The sequence below is a fragment of the Misgurnus anguillicaudatus genome, chromosome 2 (genome assembly GCF_027580225.2).
Source record: "Misgurnus anguillicaudatus chromosome 2, ASM2758022v2, whole genome shotgun sequence".
NCBI classification, from domain to species: Eukaryota; Metazoa; Chordata; class Actinopteri; order Cypriniformes; family Cobitidae; genus Misgurnus; species Misgurnus anguillicaudatus.
In genome coordinates this window covers 42046352-42072090 of record NC_073338.2, presented here as the reverse complement: position 1 = coordinate 42072090, position 25739 = coordinate 42046352, and the positions used below count along the sequence as shown (strand labels likewise).

Genomic DNA, 25739 nt, shown 5'->3' with positions numbered 1-25739 from the left:
GAATCATTTACAAGAAATCATTTACAACCCCCACTTTTTGTTTGATCTTCACCTGAGTTCCTGACCACAAAGACACACACAACGGCCAGTTGTTTGGCAAATGACCAGTTTGGGTCAGGACCTCTGCACTTATAAAAGAGGCTGTGTGTGACATGATACAGACCAGTGTGTTCTTCCTTAAGTTCCGTTACTATGACAACCCCTCTATCCTTTGCCCTTTGACCTTCCAGGTAGTCTTAATAGGCCTTTGTTCATTTCGGCATTGTGTCATTTTCTCTTGCACACACCTCCATTAAAAGTCTCCTGCAATGCAGAGCTCAGGTTCTGAAGTGAGCTTAGGTGTGCATGATCTCTAAAACCCTTAGTACGGCTCGGACTGTCCAGGACTAAATCCTTAATCTGATGGTATTATCGATTCATCTGAAGTGGAATAAAGATGAGACTACTGATTATTCTTCTCTTCACCTTGCAAAAAGGTAAGATGGTGCATATCTTTTGTTAGGAGCGTTGGTGTGGGGGCAGAGTCTGTGCTCATACACTCTCAGAAATAAAGGTAAAAAAAGTTGTTACTGGGACGGTACACCTTTGTACCCAAAATGGTACATATTAGGACCTTTTTTTAAAGGGTACTGCCCCAGTGACAGCTTGTGTACCTTTATTTTTGACAGTGTAGATAAAAGACCAGGTTGTAGTTGTTAACATTAGTAAATGCAGTAGTTTACATAAAAATGAGCAATATAGTTTTTCAGCATTTATTCATCTTTGTTAATGTTGGGTAACGCCAATACAATTGTTCATGTTAGTTTAATGTGCATTTACTAATGTTAAGAGTTACATCTTTTTATTTTAAATAATATATTAGTAAAGGCTGAAATTAACATAAACTAAGATTAAAAAATGCTGTATTGTTTATTTAACATATATTTTTATATACAACCTTATTGTGAAGGTTGACTAAAGATGTAATGTAATGAAGTGATGAAGACAAAGGTGAAGAACCAGATATGTAGCACATATTACTTCCACACCTTTAAAATGAAACTGTAAAAAATATGATTGTAAAAAATGTGATTGAGTTAATGATAAAAGCATTACATTTTACATTTACGCATTTGGCAGATGCTTTTATCCAGCATGACTTATAGTGCATTACAAAGTGCATTTTCTCTTTATGTGTGTTCCATGCACAAACCCACAACCTTTTGTGTTGTTAATGCAATGCTCTACAACTGAGCTACAGTAACCGTATTTTTTACATTTTGAAGATGTTTTGATTTGATATACAAAGTAACTAACAATCCATCGTATGCATTATTATAGCAATATTTGTAAAAAAGATTAAAGAAAGATGTTGCATAAAATGGGTCAGTAACACTTTACAAAAGGATTGTAATAGTAAACATTACTAAATGCATCAACTAACATGAATAAAAAATGAACACAATATTTCTTAGCATTTATTAATTCTATAGTGTAAATTAATTTTAATACAGTTTTTCATTTTAGTTCATGGTGCATTAACTTATGTTAATCAGTTTGATTTAATAATGTATTAGTATATGCTAAAATTATCATGAACTAAGATTAATAAATGCTGTAGACGTATTGTTTATTAATAGTTCATGTTAGCTAATGCATTAACTAATTGTTAACAAATGAAGAGTTTTGTAGCAAAACGAGATAACTCTGTTTTTAACATTTTTGTTAAAACATGTTTATTATAATGTTTTTATTTTGTTTTATGGTGCTAGCTGTATTTTTTAAATTATGAAGGTTTAAATCTAAACAAACCAACTGCAGTTGAATTGATATTAATTGGAATGCACAACCAAAAACGAGATTTCTGAAAAATTAAAAAAAACGAGTTATCTCGTTTTGCAACGAAACTCTTCAAAAACAACCTTATTGTAAAGTGTTATCGATGGCTCTCACATAAAACTGTAATATTAACATGTAAGTGTTGTTTTAAGGTTCCTCCAGTACAGCAGTGTTTAAAGATCTTTGTTTTGTCTTCAAATGAATTTACAACTAATAACATTACTTTCTTTGTACAGCTCAGGGCACTTCGGTTTTCTGCCCAGAAACAAGTGACCTTGGATCTGATCAGCTTTTTATTGGTGAGTGTCACTAGAACAATCACATATTAACTGTAAGAAAAATTTGTCCCTAGCTGTCACTTTTTGGGCAGTACCCTTTTAAAAACTACACCTTTGCACCGACCTATAGTTCATATTAGTACCTTAAATGTTCATATTGGTACTAGTGTTGTAGTACTCGGGATGGGTCTTGGTTTTGATGGTCTTGTCTCTGTCTCGACTGTGGTCTCATAACTGTGGGAATTAATTTATAGTGTATTGTCTGATTAAATGTGATTAGATGTAAAACTTTTGGCTTTAAAAGCAACCATTGGCCTATTTCTTATTTGATTTCTTTTGTTACTGTTGTGCTGGTAAGAGATGAATAGGGGGGTTGTCCAAAAACATGTCTCAACAAAAATAATGCAAAATCCCTGAATAGCCAAGATGTGATTGCGAAAATGGTACTGTACTTGTATACATTTTTGTTAATTTATATTATAACAATATCTGACATAATCTAAAAAATACATGAACTTTTGAGTGTTTCTGAGCAACACAGGAATATTGCTACTGAATAAATAAGAATGCTTAGAACGCATGGTTTGACCATTTTTTGAACTTTGGTCTCGTCTTGGTTTAGGTGGTCTTTATTACAACACCAATTGGTACCTCAAATGTGCATATTAATACAAAACATATAAATATTTATACCTAAATGCAGCGGGCAGGGTTCCCACACCTTAATTAACTTAAAATTCAAGGACCTTTCATGGACTTTCCAAGGACTAAATGTGGGGACACATTTCGAGTGAGAGCAAAGTTACATTGTGTTACCTGTAAAGATACATTGTTACAGTTCCCATTCAAGGGAACTCGCGCTGCGTCACTGTGGTGACACTTTGTGGACGACTCCAGGGGTAAGTGCATCTGAATGTGTATATCTAATTCAACCAATGATGAGGCTTAACGTCAAAGACAGGGTGACATGGGAGCCAGAAAGTATATCGCTATCTGAAATATTGCCAAAGACGGTGTTACAGGGACACAGGAAGTATAGCAAGGGAGACGCAGCGTCACGTTCCCTTCTCAGGGAACAACAGTTACATACGTAACCCAAGTCGTGTTCATGTGTCAAACACAACTATGCAAAAAAGCATTTTGGTATGAATCAACATTCGCATACAGAAGATAAAAGCATTTAAAGTGATCAGTTTAGCACGTGTGCTTAAACAGTCTAGAATTTTTATGATATTATCTTACACTACACAGAAAATAATATGGATTTTTTTCCAAAAAAACTTCTTGCATAAAATAGATTCAAGCACTTTCAATGACCTGTATCTATGTATATTTTCAAAAACTTCCCAGGACTTTGATTTTTTTCTTCCAGATTCACAAACTTTCAAGGATTTCAAGGACCCGTGGGAACCCTGAGTGGGGGCCGGTGACTTCTCTTCCGAGAGGCCCAAATTTAAAATGCTTTCCGAGTGTCGTGTGTTGCTCGTCATGTCAAAATACATGCCTGCTGCACAAGAAAGGGTTTACGATTAAAGAGACGCTCACATTCAAAAAATACTCGCAAGACACTAACTTAACATTAAACTCTGATTACACATAAGATTAAGCGAGTATCTGGCAAACATGAGTGTTTCTTTTATGGTAAACCACTTTGAAGCGTCTGCAGCAGGCTCTTATTTTGACATAAGTTTACATGATGCGCCGAACACATATTTTGACATGACGAGCCACACATGATGGGCTACATGCATGTTGTGACGAACTTCGCATCATGCGCCCTCGAAAAATAAGTCACTGGCCGCCACTGCCTATATAGTACATATTAGGACCTCTTTAAATGGTACTGCCTCAGTAAAAGCTAGGGACCTTTTTGACTGTGTAATAAAACATATCCTTAATGTTTAAAAAATATATAATTATACTGTACATGTAATACCTTGTCATATAGAAGAACTTTTAAACCACACCCAAAAACACACAAATGTACTAAACAGCTGATAGAGTATGTGTGTATCTGTGTGTGTGTTTGTGATACACAGGTTGTCTGGGTGTGCAGTTCTCTTGGCTTTATGCTGTGTTTGATGACCTGCTATCCGTAATGGAGTTTGCTGTTAATCTGCATTGCGAGACCGGTCTTTGTCCTGCGGACATCCAGAACCACGGACATTACTGTAGCAATGCACGGGAAACATGGGACACAGCGCACACACATATACAGCCTGCCGACACACTTGACAGGTGAGAACGCATGGAGCAATGAATGAGGGGAGGGGGTGAAATTAGACACAGAGGGGGTTGAAAGATTTTAATGGATGTATTAACTTCACAGTGGAGTCCACACACATACTCAGTGTGTGCTATGACCCCACTTTCCTCTGTTTTTTGCCTCTGTGTGCAATTGGGGAAACAGGCAATGTAACCTAGAGTAATATAAATGCACACATACACACCATCCCATACATCTTGTGTGAAAACAATTTATAGATGAAGAGATCAGGATATTAATCTTCTTATGCGTGTGCGCATCTGTGTGCAGTTGTTGTTTCACCCACTGGAGATGTTATCAGGAGCTAAAGGAGAGAAACTGCAGTCGGAGGATCCCAACAAACACCAACTACACCTGCGGCTACAACTCCAGCTGTGGTACACACCCTCAGTCATTAAATAAAAGCAAAGATTTTAAAACAATTTCTTCACATAAGTTTAATTAATCACATTATTATAGGGGGCGTGTACACCAAGTGTCATGCTTTTTATGTTTTTATCCGTTTTCCTGCGCTCAGCAGTTCAATGACTGATAAACAAAGCAGAAGTATCATAACAATCAAAGCACTTAGCTGAAAAAATGCTGGCACAGTCGGCGTCCGCCCGCCGTTTTCAGCCACGTTTAAACGCTTTGGTGAACACGCCCCCTTAGCCATAATGCCAAAGTCATAGTGACACATTAGAGGGGTCATATTATACATATTTATTTTTCATTCAAGGCCCACTTTCTGGTATAATGTCTTTTAATAACTATCTCTACGAAGCATCGTGTTCCTCGCTCTAGATTAACCGCAGGATTTAACTTTGTGTCATGCTAATTTTTGGTTTCAGTTGAATATTTTCAACTTGCACAAAGAAGAGTTTGAGGCGGATATTGTTTTTTGCGGCAATCGCACTAGCCAATTTGCGTCATACGCATCGGCCCGCGCGAGTTTGGTTTATTCGCATCTATTGCATTGACTTTGTATGTAATCCACTCGCGCAAATTAAAATTTGCGTTTTAGTGTGTTATGTACACACCAAACACAAAGCATTGCGTTCCTCGCTCTAGATTACTTGCAAGATTTAACTTTGTGTCATGAAAATTTTTGGTTTCAGTAAAAAAATTTTAACATGCACAAAGGCGTGTTTGATATGGATATTGTGTGTTTTTGCAGCAATTGCGCCCCCCAATTTGCGTCATTCGCATCGACCAACGCGAGTTTGGTCTATTCGCATCTTTGCATTGACTTTGTATGTAATCTACTAGCGCAAATTTAAATTTGGTTTTGGTGTGTACACCCCATTATGCTGCGTACACACCAAACACGAAGCATCGTGTTCCTCGCTCTAGATTACTCGCGTGATTTAATTTTGTGTCATGCTAATTTTTTGCTTCAGTTGAATATTTTCAACTTGTACAAAGACGCGCTTGAGGCGAATATTGTGTGTTTTTGTGGCAATCGCGACACCCAATTTGCATCATTTGCATTGGCCCATGCAAGTTTGGTCTATTCGCATCTTTGCATTGACTTTGTATGTAATCTACTAGCGCAAATTTGAATTTGGTTTTGGTGTGTACACCCCATTATGCTGCGTACACACCAAACACGAAGCATCGTGTTCCTCGCTCTAGATTACTCGGGTGATTTAATTTTGCGTCATGCTACTTTTTTGCTTCAGTTGAATATTTTCAACTTGTACAAAGACGCGCTTGAGGCGAATATTGTGTGTTTTTGCGGCAATTGCGCCCCCCAATTTGCGTCATTCGCATCGACCAACGCGAGTTTGGTCTATTCGCATCTTTGCATTGACTTTGTATGTAATCTACTAGCGCAAATTTAAATTTGGTTTTGGTGTGTACACCCCATTATGCTGCGTACACACCAAACACGAAGAATCATGTTCCTCGCTGTAGATTACTCGCAGGATTTAACTTTGTGTCATGTAAATTTTTTGGTTGAGTTGAATATTTTCAACTTGTACAAAGACGCGCTTGAGGCGAATATTGTGTGTTTTTGTGGCAATCGCGACACCCAATTTGCATCATTTGCATTGGCCCATGCAAGTTTGGTCTATTCGCATCTTTGCATTGACTTTGTATGTAATCTACTAGCGCAAATTTGAATTTGGTTTTGGTGTGTACACCCCATTATGCTGCGTACACACCAAACACGAAGCATCGTGTTCCTCGCTCTAGATTACTCGGGTGATTTAATTTTGCGTCATGCTACTTTTTTGCTTCAGTTGAATATTTTCAACTTGTACAAAGACGCGCTTGAGGCGAATATTGTGTGTTTTTGCGGCAATTGCGCCCCCCAATTTGCGTCATTTGCATCGACCAACGCGAGTTTGGTCTATTCGCATCTTTGCATTGACTTTGTATGTAATCTACTAACGCAAATTTGAATTTGGTTTTGGTGTGTACACCCCATTATGCTGCGTACACACCAAACACGAAGCATCGTGTTCCTCGCTCTAGATTACTCGCGTGATTTAATTTTGTGTCATGCTACTTTTTTGCTTCAGTTGAATATTTTCAACTTGTACAAAGACGCGCTTGAGGCGAATATTGTGTGTTTTTGTGGCAATCGCGACACCCAATTTGCATCATTTGCATTGGCCCATGCAAGTTTGGTCTATTCGCATCTTTGCATTGACTTTGTATTTAATATACTAGCGCAAATTTGAATTTGGTTTTGGTGTGTACACCCCATTATGCTGCGTACACACCAAACACGAAGCATCGTGTTTCTCGCTCTAGATTACTCGCGTGATTTAAAGTGTATGTTGCAGGTTAACCACCACTGTCGATTAATGGGTACATAAATCACTCAAGATATGTGTATAATTTTTAAAATGTCTCAAAAATGGTCCTAAAGACCACTTTTTTTTACGTTTTTGGTATTAACGGTTTTTTTAACGCAATTCTGCGATGACGTCACGTTGGGGAGAAGTGGAGAAAGACTCAGCCAGAGCCATAAAGATAGATGAGACATTTATTGCTGTTTAATACTTACGTATATAATTTGGTAATCATATATACATCGTAGGAAATATATAATGTGTTATACTGCAAAGTTACCTTGCTAATTATTATTTATGATATATGTGGAGATAAATAAAACTTCGCAAATCTGCTGATTTGATCCATTCATGTCCTGACCACCAGGCTAGAGATTTTTAAACATCCTTAATCCACACTTACTAGTCTATCAAATAATATCTCAAATATATTGTTTTGTGAAATAAAAGGATGTTTTGTTATATTGTTTATGCGATTATAACGAATCACACGATCATTTTATACGCAGCAGCAGTCAGCAGCTGCAGCACACTCGGATCCGACCGCATACATACTGTAATAAACAGGCGTTCGGCGGCTTTTTACATCACGACAGACTATGCCATTTGAGGAGGAACCGCTCATTGATCACCGTATTTTTATAAATCCTGTACATGTTTGGACCTGCCGAACAGGTTGAGCACTTTAATATACTTTATTGAGCAGAGAGGCTGCCTGCACAGTTTGACCAGCGGGCTGCGGGAACCGGCGCACATCACGCCGCCAGACGGTGTTGCTAATATAACTCGAAATGTATAACTATTATCAGATCGGCCCACCGGGAAAGTCCCGATTGCCATTCCGCTACTGGCTGTAAGAAAGTGAGTGCGTTTGGGTCGCTGGTCCCCGCGAACAGACGTGACGTGCTTCACTCACCTTCCAGGATTAGAGACATGCTGCCAAAACCGTTTGTGCTGAAGATCGCATAAAGTTACACCCATTTCAGGCAGGATCATGGACCCCCTCAAGCCAGCATGCACGAGTATGTTAATTGTTTGTTTACTTTCTACACGAAGATATGCTAACCTTATGCTATCTGGCTGTCTGCCTATCTCTCTATACTAGCCTATCCATCTGTCTATCTATCTGTCTATCTATCTGTCTATCTATCTATGTATCTATCTATGTATGTATCTATGTATGTATGTATGTATGTATGTATGTATGTATGTATGTATGTATGTATGTATGTATGTATGTATGTATGTATGTATGTATGTATGTATGTATGTATGTATGTATGTATGTATGTATTATCTGCGCTATCAGAACTGTACTTTACTCGTCTTTCTATAGTCATTCTCAATGCTCTCAAGGCGGTTTTGGTCAATTCTCTCCCCAGCGTGACGTCATACAGTGCGTTGTGAGGGAAAGGAGAATCATTGCAAATTGCTGTACTTTTTCATACTTTTTCGGGTTTTGTGATACCCAACAACATAAAATACAATGGATAACAGTTTAAATGTTTATTATCAACAAGCAAATTGCACAAATTCGTTGAAAAATTTTACCTGCAAAACGCCCTTTAATTTTGTGTCATGCTAATTTTTTGCTTCAGTTGAATATTTTCAACTTGTACAAAGACGCGCTTGAGGCGAATATTGTGTGTTTTTGTGGCAATCGCGACACCCAATTTGCATCATTTGCATTGGCCCATGCAAGTTTGGTCTATTCGCATCTTTGCATTGACTTTGTATGTAATCTACTAGCGCAAATTTGAATTTGGTTTTGGTGTGTACACCCCATTATGCTGCGTACACACCAAACACGAAGCATCGTGTTCCTCGCTCTAGATTACTCGGGTGATTTAATTTTGCGTCATGCTACTTTTTTGCTTCAGTTGAATATTTTCAACTTGTACAAAGACGCGCTTGAGGCGAATATTGTGTGTTTTTGCGGCAATTGCGCCCCCCAATTTGCGTCATTTGCATCGACCAACGCGAGTTTGGTCTATTCGCATCTTTGCATTGACTTTGTATGTAATCTACTAACGCAAATTTGAATTTGGTTTTGATGTGTACACCCCATTATGCTGCGTACACACCAAACACGAAGCATCGTGTTCCTCGCTCTAGATTACTCGCGTGATTTAATTTTGTGTCATGCTACTTTTTTGCTTCAGTTGAATATTTTCAACTTGTACAAAGACGCGCTTGAGGCGAATATTGTGTGTTTTTGTGGCAATCGCGACACCCAATTTGCATCATTTGCATTGGCCCATGCAAGTTTGGTCTATTCGCATCTTTGCATTGACTTTGTATTTAATATACTAGCGCAAATTTGAATTTGGTTTTGGTGTGTACACCCCATTATGCTGCGTACACACCAAACACGAAGCATCGTGTTTCTCGCTCTAGATTACTCGCGTGATTTAATTTTGTGTCATGCTAATTTTTTGCTTCAGTTGAATATTTTCAACTTGTACAAAGACGCGCTTGAGGCGAATATTGTGTGTTTTTGTGGCAATCGCGACACCCAATTTGCATCATTTGCATTGGCCCATGCAAGTTTGGTCTATTCGCATCTTTGCATTGACTTTGTATGTAATCTACTAGCGCAAATTTGAATTTGGTTTTGGTGTGTACACCCCATTATGCTGCGTACACACCAAACACGAAGCATCGTGTTCCTCGCTCTAGATTACTCGGGTGATTTAATTTTGCGTCATGCTACTTTTTTGCTTCAGTTGAATATTTTCAACTTGTACAAAGACGCGCTTGAGGCGAATATTGTGTGTTTTTGCGGCAATTGCGCCCCCCAATTTGCGTCATTTGCATCGACCAACGCGAGTTTGGTCTATTCGCATCTTTGCATTGACTTTGTATGTAATCTACTAACGCAAATTTGAATTTGGTTTTGGTGTGTACACCCCATTATGCTGCGTACACACCAAACACGAAGCATCGTGTTCCTCGCTCTAGATTACTCGCGTGATTTAATTTTGTGTCATGCTACTTTTTTGCTTCAGTTGAATATTTTCAACTTGTACAAAGACGAGCTTGAGGCGAATATTGTGTGTTTTTGTGGCAATCGCGACACCCAATTTGCATCATTTGCATTGGCCCATGCAAGTTTGGTCTATTCGCATCTTTGCATTGACTTTGTATTTAATATACTAGCGCAAATTTGAATTTGGTTTTGGTGTGTACACCCCATTATGCTGCGTACACACCAAACACGAAGCATCGTGTTTCTCGCTCTAGATTACTCGCGTGATTTAATTTTGTGTCATGCTAATTTTTTGCTTCAGTTGAATATTTTCAACTTGTACAAAGACGCGCTTGAGGCGAATATTGTGTGTTTTTGTGGCAATCGCGACACCCAATTTGCATCATTTGCATTGGCCCATGCAAGTTTGGTCTATTCGCATCTTTGCATTGACTTTGTATGTAATCTACTAGCGCAAATTTGAATTTGGTTTTGGTGTGTACACCCCATTATGCTGCGTACACACCAAACACGAAGCATCGTGTTCCTCGCTCTAGATTACTCGGGTGATTTAATTTTGCGTCATGCTACTTTTTTGCTTCAGTTGAATATTTTCAACTTGTACAAAGACGCGCTTGAGGCGAATATTGTGTGTTTTTGCGGCAATTGCGCCCCCCAATTTGCGTCATTTGCATCGACCAACGCGAGTTTGGTCTATTCGCATCTTTGCATTGACTTTGTATGTAATCTACTAACGCAAATTTGAATTTGGTTTTGGTGTGTACACCCCATTATGCTGCGTACACACCAAACACGAAGCATCGTGTTCCTCGCTCTAGATTACTCGCGTGATTTAATTTTGTGTCATGCTACTTTTTTGCTTCAGTTGAATATTTTCAACTTGTACAAAGACGCGCTTGAGGCGAATATTGTGTGTTTTTGTGGCAATCGCGACACCCAATTTGCATCATTTGCATTGGCCCATGCAAGTTTGGTCTATTCGCATCTTTGCATTGACTTTGTATTTAATATACTAGCGCAAATTTGAATTTGGTTTTGGTGTGTACACCCCATTATGCTGCGTACACACCAAACACGAAGCATCGTGTTTCTCGCTCTAGATTACTTGCAAGATTTAACTTTGTGCCATGCAAATTTTTCGTTTCAGTTTAATATTTTCAACATGCACAAAGATGCGTTTGAGGCAAATATTGTGTGGTTTTGCGGCAATTACGCCACCCAATTTGCATAATTTGCATTGGCCCACTAAGTTTGGTCTATTCGCATCTTTGCATTGAATTTGTATGTAATCTACTCACGCAAATTTGAATTCAAGTTTTGGTGCGTACACACCATTATGCTGCGTACACACCAAACATGAAGCATCGCGTTCCTCGCTCTAGATTACTCATGGGATTTAACTTTGTGTCATGCAAATTTTTCACTAGAGTTAAATATTTTCAACTTGCACGAAAACACGCTTGAGGTGAATATTGTGTGCTTTTGCAGCAAACGCGCAACCCAATTTGCGTCATTCGCATCTGCCCGAATCTTTGCACTGGCTTGGTATGTAATCTACTAGCGCAAATTTGAATTTGGTTTTGGTGTGTACGCCCCATTATGCTGCGTACACACCAAACACGAAGCATTGCGTTCCTCGCTCTAGATTACTCATGGGATTTAACTTTGTGTCATGCTAATTTTTTGTTTCAATTGAATATTTTCAACTTGTGCGAAAACACGCTTAAGGTGAAAAGCGTGTTTTTGCAACAATCGTGCAGTCCAATTTGCATCGGTCCGGGCGAGATTGCATCTATTCGCATCTTTGCATTGATTTTGTACGTAATCTACTCGTGCAAATCGTTGAATTCGCGTTTGGTGTGTACACCCAGAGCTTAACAGGCTGTTATTTTGCTGCTGTGCCCTAAAAAAAAAAGATTCGTTTGCAGATTTAATTCATACTTAAAGTCCGTGTAAAGTCATTTCAGAGAATTCTAAACATATTATTAATGTTAGAAATGTATTGCTGAAACACGTTACAAAAACTGTGAACTGTGCAGTACTGTGGAGTTACGCTAAAAAGTTTTTCTACATTTCTGAGTTCAGGACTATTTGGGCGGGGCTAAAACGGTGGCTCAATGACGCACTGGAGCCACAAAGCATGGCCCCGCCCCTAAAACATTGCAGAGCATTCATTCAAGTTGCAGCGGTTCTTGAACGTTTAACTGAAGCTATTTTGGGGATTTTCGCCTGAATTTGGCCTACCCAATTTCAAAAAGCTTCCCATACCCACATGCAGTGGTTTACATACAAAAGTTTGATATCATTTTACAGGAAACACTGTTGAAAGTGCTAAACATGGTTGTATGTGATGTCAGTCCTCTAATAAACACAAAACTAAATAGGCGCTTTTTGATGTTTTTTTTTCTAAAGTTTTTATTTGAAAGTGTATAACTCTGGCCCTGGATGCCTCAGCTACCTGCAGACAGTTTTGTTTGATTCCAGCAATTGTCAGCTTACAGAGGGAAAATGATTTTTTTCTCTATCCTAATCTATCCAAAAGTTATTTTACTCCAACTGAAGGGAGGAATAATACCCTTTTTGTATACATTTTCTGCCTAAAAACATTTGAAGTGTCCCCTTAAAAATACGGAAGCTTCCCGCAAGTGGGTGTGGTTTCAGGGCAGACCGTGGACACCCCCCCAGCATTTAAGAGCAAACCATCCTGCCTGTTTTCTAAACTTTTTATAACTCATTTTATAAGTGTTTTTTTAATAATTCAAATTTGTCTGGGTGCTTAATATCACATTTTCATGTGGTGTGACAAACTGAGAACTCATTTACTATCAGACTTTACACAGACTTTAAAGATTAAACAGATTCCTTATTAAAGAAAGTATAAACACCCAGTGCAAAATCAACAAAAATGTGCATTTAAATGTTTTATGCCAGCATGATTTGGTTTATGTGTGATCTGAAAGATCCTCTCACGAACTGTTACAGACACGCAAGATTTCTGTGATGATGGATTCTGCCATTGTGATCAGTCAGCTATAGACTGCATCGGCTCCAACCGGCATATCACAAAACAGGATGAAAACAACCAACCCAACACATCACAGACAGGTAACACAGCTTTTAATCACAGTACAGAGATTTGCACAGTTATTTATAGCAAACAAAGAGACGCTATGATAAGAGCAATTTCTATCTGTTTTAATGTTTCTCTTCACTCACTTTCTCTGCAACAGATCTTCTTGTTAATGACACATACACCAGTGAGATGTTTAATGAAACAGGTGAGACTCTACACACCTATCAGTCACATCCACAGACATTTTTAGACTGTCATTCCCTGGTACCCACCTGTGTGTTTGCCCCAGCCAATTAAAAAGTTTTGATATTGGTGTGCGACGAAGCAGTTCACACATACTGATCAACTGAAAATGTGTTATGTGTCTCAGACAGGGTGGAGCTTTCCCCATCAGACCTTGATATATATGGTAATATAACAGTAAAAGCAAAGTACACATTAAAGCAAAAATAAAAACAAAACCTCATAATATGTCTCTCTTTCTCTCTCAGGATTTGATCAGACACTGAATGAGACAATAAGCAACTCCACCACTGAGGTGGTATTTGTTAACGGCTCTCAAGCCAGCGATATCCAGACTACAGAAAACCCTGCCGTATATCAGACTGGTGAAGCTTCTTATTCTTATTGTCTTTTCTGTAGTCCGCTAGTTTCCACTAATCTGAGCCACCTCAAGATTCACTGATGTCTGCTATACTTCATCTACAGGTCCAAGGGAAGAGGAGCATAAACTGAAACAGGAGACAGACAGCTTATCAGAAAGAGAAAACACAGTTGAGGAAGAGGAGGGGGTGGAATACGAGGAAGGTGTCTTTAATGGTGAGAGATGTGTTTGATTTCACACCAAGCATTCTGCACGCTTTTCGTTTTTCTGTGTCTCTCAGGCTTACAGAGTTGTTGCAAACAATTCAACCCTGACTTCAATACAACATTTCACATTGAACAAGTGTTCAAAATTCCACCACAGACACTGCTTGTGGTTCAAAATCAGACTTGATCTGTCTCAAAGCTCAGCTTAGACATTTATATTGTTTTAAACATTAAGCAACTTACAAGAAATAGTTTATTTTGTGCATGCATTAGGGGCTTAATAAATACACTGTACCAGACTTAAGCTGCAGCTTTCTCTTTAAATGCCAAAGGTTAATTTTCGAAGAAAATTACTTTTTCACATGACAGAACACGAGACTGTGAGTTTGTCCTGATGCACATAAACAACCCCCACACACACATTATTTTAAAGGGTACCTCGACTATGAAGACTATTTACCTTCTACTGCTAAAATCCAGAAACACATTACATATTTTAATTACTTTAATTATGTAATACTCATTTTAACCTATAGAGGCCGCCATAATGGTTGTGATAAAATATTACTACAGTTACATATTTACAGTATATATATATATATATATATGTATATATATATATTAGGGCTGGGACTTTAACGCGTTAATTAAGATTAATTAATTACACAAAAAATAACGCGTTAAACATTTTTAACGCATTTTAATCGCACTTATTTTTGCACCGCGGAACATTTCTCATTGGATGAGTTTTGGCGGACCGATTATACTGGAGCACCAACTAGCGTTCCTGACTTCAGACAACAACAAACCACACTGAACATGAACGAAGAAGCTGATGAGATCGCTTTGGTTTGTCCCGTGGATGGGAATTTTTTTTAATAAAAAACGAACGGATGGAAGCGTCGATAAGAGCATGGTTGTGTGTAAGCTATGCAACAAGGAATTCACATATCACCGCAGCACATCGAGCCTCAAGTATAATCTCAATGCAAAACATACAGCAGCTAGCGTGGACATTAGCCCGACTCCGCGTAGAACGACTTGGTTGAACAAAAATAAACAATATTTTGTTGCTTAAGCTTATGTATTCAGTCATTATTCATGGTATACTAAAAATGCATGTGAAAAAATAACTTCTCAATGTTCTTAGGTCAAATATTTATGTGATTAAAATGAGATTCATTTCGATTAAATTCGATTAATTACAAAGCCTCTAATTAATTAGATAAATTTTTTTAATCGAGTCCCAGCCCTAATATATATATATATATATATATATATATATATATATATATATATATATATATATATATATATATATATATATATATATATATATATATATATATATATATATATATATATATATATATACTGTGTGTGTGTGTGTGTGTGTGTGTGTGTGTGTGTGTGTGTGTGTGTGTGTGTGTGTGTGTGTGTGTGTGTGTGTGTGTGTGTGTGTGTGTGTGTGTGTGTGTGTGCTGCATCCACTCAAAAAAATTATGTTTGAATATTTGATATGAAATTTACAAAATATCTTTACATAAAAGACCGATAATTTTAACCCATGCAATGTATTTTTGCTTTTTTATACAAATATACCCGTGCGACTTATGAAATATATAACTATAGTAACAACTACTAGTATCTATGTGAGAATGTTTTACTTACCACTTTTTTAACTCTTTATTTTGGTGATCTTTCATTTGTATGTTTTATGCATTGATCAGTATTTATGTTAATTCCCGGTTCATATTAAAGGCCTAGATGCTGAAGTTCTTGAATTTTTAATAGCATGCAGATGTCAAGACTACATACCGCCACCTACTGTCTGTGTGCATTTATACCTCTTCTGTTTCACATAATTTTACAATCTACTGACTGAAGACAAGTTTACTGTGTTTATCTCGTTCTAGCGTTAACAGAACGCAACCTCTTGACATCATGAATTGTGATGTAAAAAAAATGGCGGCTTCCGAGTGAAAATATTTTTCGTTATTTCTTCATTTCACATTCAAATGCCAATCCAGGTGTTATCTATCACACCACACATTTGTGGTTATATTCTGGGTATCCTTCAAGGGTCTTATTTTAGATAAGTTTCTCCACACTGATCTGGGATCAGCATCTAATTTAATTTAATGACAAACAAATCCCATAACAGATTTGGTTGCATGAGTTGAAGTAACACCAAAGTAAAACTATGCAGGAATGATCTGCAGTTTCAAAATAATGACCATGTGACCTGTGACATCATTTCCTGTTTGCTTTTCAGTGACTGATGTGATGTCAGAAGAAACAGAAATTCCTACTACCCACAATGCATTGGACATGAGCACAAATAGTGAGCCTTCTTATTCATTTCAAAGCATTCAAAGCATCAAAGAGATGTAGCCATCTAGAAATTCAGTATTTATATTTTTTATGTCTTGACAGATGGACCGACAGGTAGCACAGCGCTACCGTTAACAACAGAAACACAGACTGTCGCATTCTCACACACAGACATACAGTCAATCCATACACAACACTTATTAAACACACAAAGTCTTCTTTCTGCTCCACACACAGTATCAGTAACTACATTCACGCACACACAACCACAACACCTCTCATCTGATGAAGATGAGGAAAGTGATGAAGATCACAAAGACACATTTCAAATGGCTACAAACAATTTAAGACCCTTAGCATACACACCTGCACAAATTCAACATACAACACACACCATAAAACCTCTTACACATATCCCTGCGCATACTACTGTTACACACAAAACAACAATTCATGCTAGTAACATCACTGGAGGAATAATGGATGAGTCGAAAGAGACAGAAGAAGAACAGTCGACACAAACCAATCCAAACCTTTATAGCCTTCCGATGACCACACCCACCCAAACAATAACCAATCAAAACTCTCATCATAAAACAACCCCATCCATATCTTCCAATGAAGATAAACCAGAAAGAGACAGTGAGGAGGAAGAGTTGTCGGTTGAAAAGACAGAGAAAGAAAGTGAAGAGGCAAGCGACTTGATCACAACCAAACCAACATCTTCAGCATCACACTTGACCACACAAGCCACCACAAACTCACATGAAAAGCAAAACAAAGAGAGTGATGAAGAGCTACAGAGTGACGAAGAGAGTGAAAAAATAAGTGGCATTTTTTCTTCGGTCCACAACCAAACCACTGCCAGCTTTCTAAAACCCTCCATCACAACACCAGGCATCACTGATCCTTCTACTAAACCTACCGTAAACATGTTCCCAAAAGCAACAGCACACACAGTTGCAAAACCAACGAGGAATCACAAACCAACATCTACGCCTCTGCATAAAACCCAGATGCCAGCATCCACATCTCGTCCTTACTCCCAGAAATCAACCCATCCACCCCTGCAACGGCCACATGCCACTTTGGTGACCCCTGCAGCTCAGGAGGAGTCTGCTGAGGAAGAGGAGCCAGAGGAGGAAGTGAAAGAGCCGTCTGACAGCTCACAGGAATCAGAGAAGCTTGGTAACCAGCAATCAGTTCACCAAACATAGCTGTATATTGTTGTCAAAGAACTGTAAGCATGTGCGTGTGTTTCTCCAGAGCCTGTCCGGAGACGGAGACGGACACTGCCGTTCTTTGCCTGGTCTCTGCTGGAGGCAGCGGGACTTTCAGACCTACAGCCGAAAGAAGAAAGTGAAGGTGAATCTATTTGCTCAGTTTTAAAACCATTATATCAAAAGAAAGCCCTTGTAATGATAGTACCTACCAACACGTATTTGTGTGTGTGTGTGTAGAATGTAGCATGTCTTTTTACCAGTATGATGCAGCTGGACAGGTGCTAAGGGATATGTCTGCTTTGGGAGAAATGCTGAACTGTCTGACAGGACGATGTCCTCATGAGTATCAAAACTACGGCTGCTACTGTGGACAGCAGGGAAGAGGAACCCCAGTAGATCAGCTGGACCGGTCAGAACATTTACATACACTTTCACAAATGCAGACATGGTTTTATGGTTACATAGTATCCTTACCAATCTGTTACGTTCTGCTCAAGTCACGCTGGCAAAGAAAATTCTGTGTTTTATGAACCATAAACAGTGTAAAAACATTGCATTAGACCATATAGACAAAATAATGTTCAATGTCATATGACCCCTGGCAACCCCTGTCCTTCCTGGCAATATTTGCATAGATACAAAGCAACATGGTAATACTGCACTACTAGCTTGTCAGGACCTGAGATGAAAAACTGCATATAACTTTGCACAGGCATAGTTTGCAAGCAATTTTATGATACCAGCCACTATGAAGGAGTAGGCAATCACAGCATGCTGATGTTCGGCCATAACAGCATGATGTACGGGAGTGACCGAGCGAGAAGGAGCGCAACTGAGCTTGTGTGATAACCTGCCATTATGTCGGCTGAGGAAATCGATAAAAATTTGTTGTAATGTCGTTTTAATGGTTAATGTGTAGGGGTGATAAAAACAATTAAGTGACCCAGTGTTGTTGTGGTACTTATGGAAGCTTGTTTCCGCCATATAAAAAATAATAAAAGAAAATTGTGACTTAGTATCTCAGAATTCAGATATAAAGTCGCAATTCTGAGATATAAAGTCAGAATTCTGAGAAATAAAGTCACAATTCTGAAATATAAAGTTGCAATTCTGATATATAAATTCAGAATTGTAAGATATAAAGTAAGATGCAATTCTGAGATATAAAGTTGCAATTCTGATATTCAAAGTTGCAATTCTGATATACAAAGTTGCAATTCTGAGATACAAAGTCGCAATTCTGAGATATAAAGTCAAAATTCTGAGATGTAAAGTCAAAATTCTGAGATGTAAAGTCAAAATTCTGAGATATAAAGTCGCAATTTTGAGATATAGTCGCAATTCTGAGATATAGTCAAAATTCTGAGATACAGAGTTGCAATTCTGAGATATAAAGTCGCAATTCTGAGATATAAAGTCAAAATTCTGAGATACAAAGTTGCAATTTTGAGATATAAAGTCGCAATTCCGAGATATAACGTCGCAATTCTGAGATACAGAGTTGCAATTCTGAGATATAGTCGCAATTCTGAGATATAAAGTCAAAATTCTGAGATATAAAGTCACAATTCTGAGATACAGAGTTGCAATTCTGAGATATAAAGTTGCAATTCTAAGATATAAAGTCAAAATTCTGAGATGTAAAGTCAAAATTCTGAGATGTAAAGTCAAAATTCTGAGATGTAAAGTCAAAATTCTGAGATACAAAGTTGCAATTTTAAGATATAAGTCGCAATTCTCAGATATAACGTCGCAATTCTGAGATATAAAGTCAAAAATCTGAGATGTAAAGTTGCAATTCTGAGATGTAAATTCGCAATTCTGAGATATAAAGTCGCAATTTTGAGATACAGAGTTGCAATTCTGAGATATAAAGTCAAAATTCTGAAATGAAAAGTCAAAATTCTGAGATACAAAGTTGCAATTCTGAGATATAAAGTCGCAATTCTGAGATATAAAGTCACAATTCTGATATACAGAGTTGCAATTCTGAGATATAAAGTCGTAATTCTGAGATATAAAGTCAAAATTCTGAAATGTAAAGTCAAAATTCTAAGATACAAAGTTGCAATTCTGAGATATAAAGTTGCAATTCTGAGATATAAAGTCACAATTCTGAGATACAGAGTTGCAATTCTGAGATATAAAGTCGCAATTCTAAGATATAAAGTCAAAATTCTGAGATGTAAAGTCGTAATTCTGAGATATAAAGTCAAAATTCTGAAATGTAAAGTCAAAATTCTAAGATACAAAGTTGCAATTCTGAGATATAAAGTTGCAATTCTGAAATATAAAGTCACAATTCTGAGATACAGAGTTGCAATTCTGAGATATAAAGTCACAATTCTAAGATATAAAGTCAAAATTCTGAGATGTAAAGTCAAAATTCTGAGATGTAAAGTCAAAATTCTGAGATGTAAAGTCAAAATTCTGAGATACAAAGTTGCGATTTTAAGATATAAAGTCGCAATTCTCAGATATAACGTCGCAATTCTGAGATACAGAGTTGCAATTCTGAGATATAAAGTCGCAATTCTGAGATATAAAGTCAAAAATCTGAGATGTAAAGTTCCAATTCTGAGATATAAAGTCACAATTCTGAAATATAAAGTTGCAATTCTGATATATAAATTCAGAATTGTAAGATATAAAGTAAGATGCAATTCTGAGATATAAAGTTGCAATTCTGATATTCAAAGTTGCAATTCTGATATACAAAGTTGCAATTCTGAGATACAAAGTCGCAATTCTGAGATATAAAGTCAAAATTCTGAGATGTAAAGTCAAAATTCTGAGATGTAAAGTCAAAATTCTGAGATATAAAGTCGCAATTTTGAGATATAGTCGCAATTCTGAGATATAGTCAAAATTCTGAGATACAGAGTTGCAATTCTGAGATATAAAGTCGCAATTCTGAGATATAAAGTCAAAATTCTGAGATACAAAGTTGCAATTTTGAGATATAAAGTCGCAATTCCGAGATATAACGTCGCAATTCTGAGATACAGAGTTGCAATTCTGAGATATAGTCGCAATTCTGAGATATAAAGTCAAAATTCTGAGATATAAAGTCACAATTCTGAGATACAGAGTTGCAATTCTGAGATATAAAGTTGCAATTCTAAGATATAAAGTCAAAATTCTGAGATGTAAAGTCAAAATTCTGAGATGTAAAGTCAAAATTCTGAGATGTAAAGTCAAAATTCTGAGATACAAAGTTGCAATTTTAAGATATAAGTCGCAATTCTCAGATATAACGTCGCAATTCTGAGATATAAAGTCAAAAATCTGAGATGTAAAGTTGCAATTCTGAGATGTAAATTCGCAATTCTGAGATATAAAGTCGCAATTTTGAGATACAGAGTTGCAATTCTGAGATATAAAGTCAAAATTCTGAAATGAAAAGTCAAAATTCTGAGATACAAAGTTGCAATTCTGAGATATAAAGTCGCAATTCTGAGATATAAAGTCACAATTCTGATATACAGAGTTGCAATTCTGAGATATAAAGTCGTAATTCTGAGATATAAAGTCAAAATTCTGAAATGTAAAGTCAAAATTCTAAGATACAAAGTTGCAATTCTGAGATATAAAGTTGCAATTCTGAGATATAAAGTCACAATTCTGAGATACAGAGTTGCAATTCTGAGATATAAAGTCGCAATTCTAAGATATAAAGTCAAAATTCTGAGATGTAAAGTCGTAATTCTGAGATATAAAGTCAAAATTCTGAAATGTAAAGTCAAAATTCTAAGATACAAAGTTGCAATTCTGAGATATAAAGTTGCAATTCTGAAATATAAAGTCACAATTCTGAGATACAGAGTTGCAATTCTGAGATATAAAGTCACAATTCTAAGATATAAAGTCAAAATTCTGAGATGTAAAGTCAAAATTCTGAGATGTAAAGTCAAAATTCTGAGATGTAAAGTCAAAATTCTGAGATACAAAGTTGCGATTTTAAGATATAAAGTCGCAATTCTCAGATATAACGTCGCAATTCTGAGATACAGAGTTGCAATTCTGAGATATAAAGTCGCAATTCTGAGATATAAAGTCAAAAATCTGAGATGTAAAGTTCCAATTCTGAGATATAAATTCGCAATTCTGAGATATAAAGTCGCAATTTTGAGATACAGAGTTGCAATTCTGAGATAAAGTCAAAATTCTGAAATGTAAAGTCAAAATTCTGAGATACAAAGTTGCAATTCTTAGATATAAAGTCGCAATTCTGAGATATAAAGTCACAATTCTGATATACAGAGTTGCAATTCTGAGATATAAAGTCGTAATTCTGAGATATAAAGTCAAAATTCTGAAATGTAAAGTCAAAATTCTAAGATACAAAGTTGCAATTCTGAGATATAAAGTTGCAATTCTGAGATATAAAGTCACAATTCTGAGATACAGAGTTGCAATTCTGAGATATAAAGTCGCAATTCTAAGATATAAAGTCAAAATTCTGAGATGTAAAGTCGTAATTCTGAGATATAAAGTCAAAATTCTGAAATGTAAAGTCAAAATTCTAAGATACAAAGTTGCAATTCTGAGATATAAAGTTGCAATTCTGAGATATAAAGTCACAATTCTGAGATACAGAGTTGCAATTCTGAGATATAAAGTCAAAATTCTAAGATATAAAGTCAAAATTCTGAGATGTAAAGTCGTAATTCTGAGATATAAAGTCAAAATTCTGAAATGTAAAGTCAAAATTCTAAGATACAAAGTTGCAATTCTGAGATATAAAGTTGCAATTCTGAGATATAAAGTCACAATTCTGAGATACAGAGTTGCAATTCTGAGATATAAAGTCGGAATTCTAAGATATAAAGTCAAAATTCTGAGATGTAAAGTCAAAATTCTGAGATGTAAAGTCAAAATTCTGAGATGTAAAGTCAAAATTCTGAGATACAAAGTTGCGATTTTAAGATATAAAGTCGCAATTCTCAGATATAACGTCGCAATTCTGAGATACAGAGTTGCAATTCTGAGATATAAAGTCGCAATTCTGAGATATAAAGTCAAAAATCTGAGATGTAAAGTTGCAATTCTGAGATATAAAGTCGCAATTTTGAGATACAGAGTTGCAATTCTGAGATATAAAGTCAAAATTCTGAGATACAAAGTTGCAATTCTGAGATATAAATTCAGTATTCTGAGATACAAAGTCAGAATTTTCTTTTATTATAATCTTTAAAAAGTCGCAATTCGGAGATATAAAGTCAAAAACCTGAGATATAAAGTCAAAATTCTGAGATACAAAGTCGCACTTCTGAGATGTAAAGTCGCAATTCTGAGATATAAAGTCGCAATTTTGAGATACAGAGTTGCAATTCTGAGATATAAAGTCAAAATTCTGAAATGTAAAGTCAAAATTCTGAGATACAAAGTTGCAATTCTGAGATATAAATTCACTATTCTGAGATACAAAGTCAGAATTTTCTTTTATTATTATCTTTAAAATGGCAGAAACAGGCTTCTACAGGTATCAGTTAAAAAAAAAACAAATAAAAAAACTCATTCCAGGACTGGAAGTGAATATATGGCCCATGCCAGAATTCGAATTCCAGGTACATTTCAGGTAGAGAATGAAAACAAGTGTTTTTTTTTCTTACACATTTTGAAATAAAAAAATTGTTATTTGCTGATTGGTGATTCAAAGCGCAATGAGAAGCTACTGTAGATGCCACAGGACAAACATGTTGTCGTCTGAGACAACACAGGGATAAAATGTCCTCTGTAGAGCAGTTTGGCATTAAGGGCTACTTTAGAAACATAACGGTGACTTCCATGTAAGGAGACCGCAGTGTATGTAGATAAAAACATCTAATTCTAAGGTGATCAAAAACAATATAGTTCATTATGTAAGGTCATTGCATGTCTGATAATCCTGTGTGAATTTCTTTATTCTGTTGAACATAAGAGAAAATATTTTAATAAATACAGACTTCCATAGTAGAAAAAAAATAGTACAGGTGCCATCAACTATGTAGTTTTTCAATGGCTGATTGTTGTTGATATTGTGTTTCAGGTGTTGTTTTCTGCATCAGTGTTGTCTGGAACAGCTGAGTTCGCTGGGCTGCAGGAGAAACAGAAAACTCAATGCTCAAATCATCTGCCAGAAAGGAAAACCCAGATGTAAGACATTACACACTTACCAAAAAACTTGCAAACACTTACTGAAAGAAATATAAGACTGGTAAACTAATGCCGATTACTGTGTCTCTGTGGCAGGTGTGGGTACGAGCGTGTGCGACCGGCTGCAGTGTGTCTGCGACCGTTCCACTGCTGAATGCATGGCTGCTTCTTACTTCAATCAGTCAATCACCTTGTCGTGTTCTGGGCCCCGCCCACCATGCCACCGTACTACAGATTCTTCGATGCAATCAACCAATCAGGTCTCTAGCGAGGAGAGCAATGAAATGGCCCAGCAACGTCCGCAAACAAACACACAGAACCAGCAGCCAGTCAGGCCGCACACATCCTCACTCGGAAAGAACCCAGCGCAAAGTAAACCTGTAGCGGGTGCCAAACAGGAGGAGGAAGAAGAAGAGGAAGAAGAGGAGCCAGGAAAAGAAGAAGAGGAAAATGAGGAGCCAGAAAAAGAAGAGGAGGAAGAGGAACCAGAATAATAAAACAAGATGGTTCTAGCTCTCAGTGTGATACAATCATCAAGTAAATAAAAGATGTAATAGACAAAAAAACTCACTCAGCATCGATGACCAAAGAAGGCACCATCAGCTGTTCCTCCTTAGCCAACGTTCAATCTACAAACTGCATGGATCTGATAGGAGCAAATAACTACAGTATACAAACTTGTCACGGGTGAAACTGGGGCCAGCAATTGTGCTCTGTAAACAAAATCGACCCACTAATAGAAATCAGAGATGCCGTTCACATTAAAGGGACAGTTCACCCAAAAATGAAAATTAATTTACTCATCCTCATGTTGTTACAAACCTCTATACGTTTCTTTGTTCTTATGAAGATATTTTGAGGAATGTTTGTAACCAAACCAATCAAAAGCCCCATTGACTTACATAGTAGAAAAAAAGAGTGATGATGACAGAATTTTCGGTGACGACGAAATTTTTTGGGTGAACTAATCCTTTAAAGCTTATGTTTTAGTGACCTTTGGAGCAAATCATAATATTTGTGTTTTTGTATTTCTGATTATCTTTTTTAAATCCACACAATGATTTGACTGAACTCATTTTTTATCATTTAATAACAAATAAAGACATTTATTGTTTTTGTATAATATTAAATTGTCAGCTAAACTAAGTGTGTCAGAAAAGAGACACAAAATTTGAAAATAAGGGAAATTTCCCACACCCCAACACCACCTTCACCCCCGCCACACCCTGTTTTAACTACTAAGAGGAATGGATGGGTAGACTGCAAACAATGAATTTCTTACTTAGTATTTTTATCTTGTTTTCAGTACATATATCTAAATTCTTAAATCAAGATGCATTTCCTTTATCAGCATGACGACCTAAAAAAAATAAGTCTCGTTTTTAGACAAAAAATATTAAAGTGAATTTGTGCTTAAAAAGCACCAAAAAAGCTACCAATGGGGTTAGAAAAAATCTTGAAAAAGTTTACTTTTTTCTTAAACACTTAATTCAAGGAAAAATAACATTTTAATACACCGTTGACAGATTTTTTTGCTTGTTTTAATCACAAATTCACTTAACTTTGATATTTTTGTCTAAACACTAAACTTATTTTCTAGTGTATGCTTATCTAGTCTTGCGTAGTGGCACGAAGTGTCTTATCTTCTGTGCACGCTGGCGGGCTGACGTGCACACTAATGCGGGTGGCGGTTGTAGCTTTGAGCGCGGCTCGTCATCTTCCCCTCATCATTGGGAATCTTTTCATAATTTTTCTTCTGTTTTATTGACGGGTGTCGTTTGAGTGATATGTTACACTGCAAAAAAATGACTTTCTTACTTAGCATTTTTGTCTTGTTTTCAGTAGAAATGTCTAAAAGTTCTTAAATTGAGATGCATTTTCTTGATGAGCAAAACGAACCAAGAAAACAAGTCTAGATTATAGACAAAAAATACACAAACCAAGCGAATTTGTGCCCAAAACAAGCAAAAATATCTGCCAATGGGGTGAGAAAAACAAGCAAAAATATCTGCCAATGGGGTGAGAAA

At 36.7% G+C, this 25739-nt stretch overlaps 1 protein-coding gene across 1 annotated transcript; it reads left to right on the top strand.

The window, feature by feature from the left end:
- The first annotated feature begins 436 nt into the window (after positions 1–436).
- On the top strand, positions 437–24268 carry oc90 (otoconin 90). The gene is made up of 15 exons (XM_055203276.2): positions 437–476; positions 2055–2117; positions 4136–4334; positions 4633–4739; positions 13117–13239; positions 13365–13412; positions 13578–13616; positions 13699–13815; positions 13916–14026; positions 16293–16361; positions 16454–17539; positions 17618–17716; positions 17812–17983; positions 23606–23712; positions 23809–24268. Exons 1-15 carry the CDS (start codon positions 437–439, stop codon positions 24204–24206), a joined length of 2778 nt encoding a protein of 925 aa, XP_055059251.2. The 3' UTR covers positions 24207–24268.
- The last annotated feature ends 1471 nt before the right edge of the window (positions 24269–25739 follow it).

Coding starts and splice junctions, on each gene's coding strand:
- oc90 (XM_055203276.2), top strand. CDS start 437: ATGAGACTACTGATTATTCTTCTCTTCACCTTGCAAAAAG. Junction 2,118..4,135: donor ATCTGATCAGCTTTTTATTG/GTGAGTGTCACT, acceptor TGTGATACACAG/GTTGTCTGGGTGTGCAGTTC. Junction 14,027..16,292: donor CGAGGAAGGTGTCTTTAATG/GTGAGAGATGTG, acceptor TTTGCTTTTCAG/TGACTGATGTGATGTCAGAA.